Source organism: Danio aesculapii, chromosome 16, assembly GCF_903798145.1.
Source record: "Danio aesculapii chromosome 16, fDanAes4.1, whole genome shotgun sequence".
NCBI lineage: Eukaryota > Metazoa > Chordata > Actinopteri > Cypriniformes > Danionidae > Danio > Danio aesculapii.
This window is the reverse complement of record NC_079450.1, coordinates 43,932,742-43,941,352: the sequence shown is the minus strand read 5'-3', so window position 1 is coordinate 43,941,352 and position 8,611 is coordinate 43,932,742. Positions and strand designations below refer to the sequence as shown.

Below are 8,611 nucleotides of genomic sequence, written 5' to 3'. Positions count from 1 at the left end.
CAAAAAGAGCCAGTCACTATTCAGGGGCCTGAAAGGGCCTTGACGACGTCTGCCGAAATGAGGATGTTAAAAAGTATATTGTTACAGAGTTAAGGAAGCTACAGATTCAAGAAGTGATAAAAACTTTGTGGGCACAGTAAAAAGCCACTCTTAGTTCGTGATCGCCACCTGCAACCCCCCCCCCGCCCCCCACAATACATTAGTGTGTATACAGTATATAGATAGGCATGGAACAATAATCGTTTACAAGGTATACCACGGTTTGGAAAAGTCAAGGTTTTAAAACTGCCAAAATTTTCTGTAATACCGTTCCTAAGGTATTTTTTAGGACAACAGTATCTTCAGCAGAAAAGATATCCAAAAATGCCGTTTTAAATCGTAACGAAATCTATATTTTTGAAACTAATGAAGACAGCAGAAGTCAATGATTCATTTTCATTATTTAGCCTGACATGTTTACTGTTTCAAAATATTATAAATCTTTCAAAAAATAAAATATATTGTTTTCAAAGAGGAGAAAATTTTTGTTTTTTACCCAGACATTTAATAAAAACTTATTTTAGAGTAGTAATCACAATACCATGATACAGTGATAATTTTATCCAAGGTTATCATACCATCAGAATCTTATACTGACCCATGCCTATATATTGATATATCATTTAATACTCTACAGTAATTTGTTTACTTTAGTTGTCTTCATCTTGATTGTTTCATGATGAGATGGTTCGCTTCACCTAATTGTTTCTGATTTGACTTTTTTCTCGTGATCTGAGTGGGTTGTTTGACTTTTGATTCGGACAGCATACTTAGGGTGGGGTTTTCATGCTACACTGTGAACTATCGGCCCTACAGTTGAAACATGGCATGATTTTGTCCTCACTGCTTTTGGCCTCACTGACAGTGTAAAAGCGGCTGATTAGCTTGTTCAGGTGTTTGATTAGTGCTGAAGAAAATCTCTGTAGGACAAGGGACCATTTCACAAGATGATTATAACGCATTTAACAGTCATCAGCATCTTAAATCCTTGAAAGTTTAAAAAATATAACTTCATACTTTGCATTATATCATCTTTGCATCAATTTAAAAATAACCTAGTTATCGCTTATGCTAGGTGTTTCTAATGTAGCATCTGTGGGCAATAAAGTAAATTTGACTTTGTTCTCTCTTCTGGCTGCCATTATCAGTCTCACACAATATTTTTTCCTTTTTCTGAAAGCCTTGATAACACTATTGTTGAGTTTTTACTTTTATTTGAACTAATAGGAATGCAAAACATGTATTTGTTGTACTCTCCAATTCACTGAGCTCTAAGTTTACCCAACTATGTTGACTTCCGCTGCTAAGAAGCCCAGAAATGTAAAAAGGGTCCTCAAGGACCAAAGTTGCCCATTCCTACACAGACACATGTATCCAGCACATATCACCAGACATTTGTTCAGTGGCAATTTTAACAGAAATATAAACAATATAATTACAATTAACGTAAAATTATATTTATATAAATATTCATAATAATAAATACTTGACATATTAAAAATAAGAACAAATCTAAATCTAAACATCAACTCAATAATTGAAAAATAAAGGTCCTCTCTGACCACCAGCTGACGTCTGAAGCGTCTTATGAATTGGTCATGTATGCTCCATTGTTGTGGACTATTTTCTCCATCTCCTGAAGCCCATGATCATGCTACAGGCGTAACATGAAGTCACTATAAATGCAAATATCTGTGAAGAAAGAAATAAGCACATTATTTACATGCTGTGGAATACACAAACACACACATTTTAACATTACTTTGATTGCACATCTCAACCAGATTAACACAGCAACACCCACTCAACAGATACTCAGCACTAGCTAATATAATATAATTATCTGAAACCATTAACTAACTAAAACATGAAAAACAGTTAAGAATGTGCAAAACAAAACAAAAACGTCTTATTTTGAAAATTACAATATACAGCAGAAAGGAATAAGAAATGTACAATTAACTCACTGTAGCTGCAACATTAATGTTGTGTTCTCGATGCTCCATAAATGTTATTATATTGCCCCGGGGTTTCTGTATACATGTGGTGTTTCCATATACACCCGCAGAAGAAGAAACTGTAGCTTCCAGTAAAAATGCACCAAAATAAAACAGCAAAGCGATGAAATGGTAGAACATGTCCTGTACACAATGAAAGACAATTTGAGCTTATCATTTATACAGATCAAAAAATGTTTTTTGTATTTACTGTAAAGGCCCGTGCACACCAGTACGCCTTTTTGCTCGCGTTTTCCATCGACTTTAATGCCTCGTGACTAAATAAAGGGTGCCAATTTGATCATGCACACCAGCACGCAAAATGCCCGGCATAAAAATTGTAATATTTTAAGAAATGCCTCATGCTCATTTTTTTTGTTTTGACATGCCGCGTCAAAACCTTTTCCACGAATCAGATTGTTCACATCCATAGAGCTGCTGATGTTACAGTAAACAGCACTTGGAGGCGCAGGCGCTCAATGTGAGTGCACATTGAAAAAGACGCCCAGAGGCGATATCAACGTGGAGCTGCTTATTGCACTGGTGAACAATAATCATTTCTTCATCGCTAGAGCTGAAGCTGCTACTTGAACCATACGTGCTTGTTCGAATCACCAGTAACTTAAACAAGCGTATCAACTTTCTGTCTTCTCCTGTGTTACAAGCGAGTGTCAGAAGTTTAAAGTTGTGTAGCACCATCTAACATCAAGGAGTGATTTTGCATACTCTTCTGCTCAACGCCAGTGAAAATCGCTTGGGTTTTAATCCAGAAAAACGTCTCGAAAAACGATGACGATAAACGCAAAAAGGCGTCCCGGTGTGTACAAGCCTTAAGGCTATATTAGAAAAAGATATAAAATGAACAATAATACATAAAGAATAATCATCAAAAATTCATTTGAAACAAGGGGAAAAGCAATAATCAAAGATTCACACGCAGTGTATCTGAAAAGTATTCATAGCGCTTCACTTTTTCCACGTTTTTATTGTTACAGCCTTTATTTCCTCAAAATAAACACACACAATACCCCATAATGACAATGTGAAGAAATATTTTTTTAAATTGTTGAAAATTCATTATAAATAAAAAAACCTAAAAAACCACATGTACATAAGTATTCACAGCCTTTGCAGAGAAGCTCTAAATTGAGCTCAGGTACATTCTGTTTCCACTGATCATTCTTGAGATGTTTCAGCAGCTTAATTGGAGTTCACCTGTCGCAAATCCAAATGATTGGACTTGAAGTTGGATTTGAAAAGGCAAAGACCTGTTTATATAAGGTCTCAGGGTTGACAGTGCATGTCAAAGCACAAACCAAGCATGAAGACAAAGGAATTGTCTGTAGACCTCCGAGACAGGATTGTCTCGAGGCACAAGGTTGGTAAAGGTTACAGAAAAATTTCTGCTGCTATGAAAGTTCCAATGAGCACAGTGGCCTCCATCATCCTTAAGTGAAAGATGTTTGAAACCACCAGGACTCTTCCTAGAGCTGGCCGGCCATCTAAGCTGAGTGATCGGGGGAGAAGGGTCATGGTCAGGGAGGTGATCAATAACCCGATGGTCACTCTGTCTGAGCTCCAGCGTTCTTCTGTGGAGAGAGTAGAACCTTACAGAACAGCAACGATCTGTGCAGCAATCCACCAATCAGGCCTGTATGGTAGAGTGGCCAGACGGAAGTCACTCCCTGCCTTGAATTTGCTAAAAGGCATCTGAAGGACTCTCAGACAATAAGAAAAATATTATCTGGTCTGATGAGACTAAAATTGAACTTTTCGGAGTGAATGCCACACGTTTGGAGAAAACCAGGCACCGCTCATCACCAGGCTAATACCATCCCTACAGTGAAGCATGGTGGTGGCAGCAGGAACTGGAAGACTAGTCAGGATAAAGGTAAAGATGAATCCAGCAATGTACAGAGACATCCTGAATGAAAACCTGCTTCAGAGTGCTCTTGACCTCAGACTGGGGCAACGGTTATCTTGCAGCAGGACAATGACCCAAAGCACACCACCAAAATATCAATGGAGTGGCTTCACAACAAGTCGGTGAATGTCCTTGAGTGGCCCAGCCAGAGCTCAGACCTAAATCCTATTGAACATCTCTGGAGGGATCTGAAAATGGCTGTACACCGTCACTTCCCATCCAACCTAATAGAGCTTGAGAGGTACTGCAAAGAGAAATGGGCAAAAATTCCCAAAGACAGGTGTGCCAATCTTGTGGCATCATATTCATAAAGACTTGCGGCTGTAATTGCTGCCAAAGGTGCATAAACAAAGTTTTGAGCAAAGGCTGTGAATACTTATGTACATTTGGTTTTTTAGGTGTTTTATTATTAATAAATTTGCAACAATTTCAAAAAATCATTTTTCTCATTGTCATTATGGAATTTTGTGTGTAGAATTTTGAGGAAATAAATATTTTTTATCCATTTTGGAATAATGCTATAACATAAAAAATGTGGAAAATGTGAAGCGCTATGAATATTTTCCGGATGCACTGTATGTTACATGTGTAATTGTTTTTGAGTTTGATGAATTTATAAGTTTGAATTTATACACATATTAAAAAGAGCAATACAGTTGTTTAAATCACTGAACTATAATTAACTTTTAATTACATACTGACATAATAGTATTTAATGACATAAAATACTGAATATTTTACTTAAGACCATGACTTGATGGACCATGAATATTAATGAAGGTGTACAGACAGTACTCATGCCTGGCAAACTGCTTATTGACACCAAAATCTTGCTAAGGCCAAGAACCTAATTTTTGGCTTACAAAATTATGTTAAATCTAAATTTTCTCTATTCCTTCAGGGCCTAAGCAACAAAAAGAATGACTTAATGCTAAATATAACATTACGAAATGCATTAAATATAATATCTGAATATATCCCACTGACTAAAAACTGACTAACTTTTTTATGTGAATATATATATATAAACACACTTCAACAAACCCTCAAAACACTGCCTATTGTATTGACAGTAATGGTAATATAAATAGTAAAGACAAGAATAATATAATATAATATAATATAATATAATAATATAATATATGGCGGTTCATTCTGCTGTGGCAACCCCAGATTAATAAAGGGAATGAATGAATGAATAATATAATATAGATTATCTTCCTATTGGTTACTGAACAAACCACTGTTGCCCAGTGACAGTTTCAGTATTTTGCGATATACAAATGTTTTGTGTTTAATTAGATATGTGAATTGCATTATGGGAGCTTGATCTTAACTCTGTCGACTTTTGATGTTGAAAATTCAACTTTAAAGTTTAACAAAGTGACTTTTTTGTTTACATTTTAGTAGTTTGAAATAATATAATGTAAAAGAAATAATATATAGAAAAATAAGCCTGTAAAATAACAGAAACTGTGCTGGCAGTTAATTATGAGGTTTTTGTACAGTAATATACAACACCAACCCAGACAATATATCACTTTAAACTATTAAAAATGTTAAGAAAAGTCACTTTTTCAAACTTTTTTAAAGGTTAACCCTATAAAGCCGCAAGTATCATATTTGATACACCTATATAATATTAACCTGATCAATACGTTGTTTAAAAACCTGTTGTATATGATTTGCTACTTGTATTCTCCTCCCTTGTGGATTTTCATGACACTGCAGGCTGTTGAAGGGCTTTTTATTACCTTTTCAAAATGGCTGCTCTCATTGAATTACTCCGAAGCTTTTTGGCTAACTATTTGTTAATTTCAAGTTGTTATAGTAAGAATCAATTTTATATTGTTACTAATTGTATTAAATAAAGGTTTTCTTGATTGAAACAAAGCATAATTACTTAATAATTAATTTATTTTGTTGCAAATAAATTGTGTTGAAAATGCATGTATCAAATTTGATACAACAGGTATAAAAGGAGCTTTATTTCCGAACAGTCATGTCACATTTTTGTAGTGTAATCTATATCATGCCTAATACAATGCAAACACACTGTTTTTGGATAATTAAATTAATATAATTAGTGACTGAAATACCATTTTAAAATACATTGTGGGTATATCAGCAGTGATGAGGAAGATTATCAAGAAGAGTGTAGTCCAGACAAGTACAGAAGTAAAGGCCCAACTACACAAACACAGGATACAGTTAGAAAGCAGTCAGCAAATGGCATTGCAAAAAGAATACAGATAGAAAAAATACAATATCATGGTACATTAGTTAAGTTCATTGTATATGCTGAGGAAGGCCCTGAGGACACAGGCCGACTGCATTCTGACTGTGTCCTGTGTTTGTATTGTTGGGACCTCATCTTCTTGTCTGGACTAAACTTTTTTCTTGATAATCTTCCTCATCACAGCTGTCTGAATGACCATTATCATCATGCATGGCCTGATGACTCCATCACTCCTCATCATCTTCCCCTAACTGCTCTATGGCACTTTAATTGCCATCTATTGTTATGGACTCTGGACTCTGTATATGTACAGGATTAAAATAGTTTGCCACTGATGAAATGCTACAGGGCACTGGAGAACAAATAAATCCGTACTGTATATTCAAAGATGGCAAGTCTATAAACACAGATGCCAAAGAGATTGGGAAAGTCCTAGGCATGTACATGAACCCAATAAAAGGTCAAGCTGCAGTGTGCTTTTTAATGTTAGAAGGCATGACCCTGATTATTTTCTAACATGGAGAAACCTGACAGAGATAAAAACACTACACCAGCAATCACTTCTCACTGTGTGTAAATGTAAAGTGTAGTCACTATAGTGTGTAAAGTGCATCTTAGCCTGAACAATAACTGAAACTACAGTACAAGTACGCCTACCACAAAGTGAATTAATAAAACACTGTAAAATGCTTAATGTGACAAAAAAATAAAATAAAGAGATAAACTGCCTGAAATCTTCTCTTTTGTCAAAATGTTAAGGGCAAAATGATTTTTTGTAATTAAAATTATCATTGTTTTGAGCAAAAACTTGCACAAACGCCTGATGTATCAAATGTGATACAAAATAAATATCATGAAATATCATGTATATGGCAAATTATTATTATAATTTTTATTATTTTTTGGGGATTTTGCTAGATGGTTTAATAAACATCTCAGTTCCAGAAAATAAATAAACAGAAAAATAAAAAATAATAACATGAATCACAAAATACGGAAAACTGCTAATTTACAGATATTTTTTGGAGTGTAATTAATCCAACTTGAATACTTGTAAAATTTCTAAAATATTACATACTGTAAACATGGCAAATACAAAAGAATTCAGTTATTAGATATTAGTTATTAAGACTGTTGAAATGTTGAAAAATCTCTGTTAAACAGCACTTTGAAATATTTCTTTAAATAAATACAATTTCATAGGATCACTAATAAATTTGCTTTAACTTTAATTCATATGTAATTTTACAAAAAATAAGGTCAAAGTAAAAAGTATAGTTTCTAACAAGGTTTTAAAGTGACATACATATTACAAAAATAATAAATAGTAATAATAAAAATAAAAATAATAAACGTTTTTATTAAATGGGTCTTATAATATGACCTGTAAAAATGACCTTAAACAAATCTTGCAAATACTGGTATTTCCTGTTTCGGCAAGCCTGTCACCTTGAGACCTGTGCTAACCCACACTGTACTTTTGGAACTTTCCTGATAATTAATGTCTAGCAATCTACACTGTGATCTGCAAAACGGTAAAGTAATACACACTCACTATGAAATTCCAGTCAGTGTTAATCTTGTCAGCCAACCCCAGCAGAAACAAGACAAGGTATGCAGATGAACAGATGAACATGGTCACTGACACAAACATCACCCATCCCTGCAACAGTGGCACAGACACGTTTGTCGATGCTACTAAAATCCACACCAATCCTCCAAACACCTATTGATTGAGAAAAAGAGAAGGGAAATAATCAACTAATGTTACTTGGGCTAATTCATCATGTGCCCTACTAAAACACCACAGTTAACTAACAGGGAAGACAGGTTTACTCTATTCAAAGATTTAAAATATTATAAGTGGTGCGTACATAGATTATAAATGTAGTTATCTGTAATCTTAGAGTAGTAAAATACTCATTAAACTGATTTTTTACTTTGAATTCCAAATATCAAAGTATGTGTGGTTTTAAAGCTCATGAATTATGAATGATACAATTTTAACCCAGTGAGTTCTGAAATCAATATAAACTGCAACACTTACAATCTCCAAACAAATAAGGGCTCCAGAATACGTCCTCAATATTTCCACACCAAGAGGCAAAGAAATAGTCGGTGCTGGAAAGGAAGTAGCGGCTGGATTCGTTGTTTCTGCCATTCCTGATTAAACTGGACAGTCCCAGGTTGAACAAAGGACTAACACATACTGTAAGAGAATCATGTTGGAGTCGTGCCCATCAGGAACAGGTTTGACAGGTCAGTGTGGCCGCTCCCATTCTGTTCTGTCCACAGTTCAGCCAAACCCCTGTTGTTGAGGGCCTGCAGTTTGATTTCATGCGGGTGACTTCTTAAAATTTAAATAAGCTTCTCTAATCATTTTTTTATCATTTTATATATATATATATATAT

The 8,611-nt window shown here is 34.7% G+C and overlaps 1 protein-coding gene across 1 annotated transcript; it reads right to left on the bottom strand.

Moving 5' to 3' along the window:
• Nucleotides 1-208: 208 nt before the first annotated feature.
• mal2 (mal, T cell differentiation protein 2) lies at nt 209-8,390 on the bottom strand. The gene is made up of 4 exons (XM_056475637.1): nt 8,247-8,390; nt 7,755-7,925; nt 2,007-2,180; nt 209-1,731 (listed from the first exon to the last, which is right to left on the bottom strand). Exons 1-4 carry the CDS (start codon nt 8,358-8,360, stop codon nt 1,660-1,662), a joined length of 531 nt encoding a protein of 176 aa, XP_056331612.1. The 5' UTR covers nt 8,361-8,390; the 3' UTR covers nt 209-1,659.
• Nucleotides 8,391-8,611: the final 221 nt, after the last annotated feature.

Bases quoted from the DNA above. Each gene is read 5' to 3' on its own strand.
- mal2 (XM_056475637.1), bottom strand. From the start codon at position 8,360: ATGGCAGAAACAACGAATCCAGCCGCTACTTCCTTTCCAGCACCGACT. The intron at 7,926-8,246 runs GTAAGTGTTGCA...CTCAATCAATAG, and splicing joins CCCTTATTTGTTTGGAGATT to GTGTTTGGAGGATTGGTGTG. The intron at 2,181-7,754 runs GTGAGTGTGTAT...CATTGTGTACAG, and splicing joins ACACTGACTGGAATTTCATA to GACATGTTCTACCATTTCAT.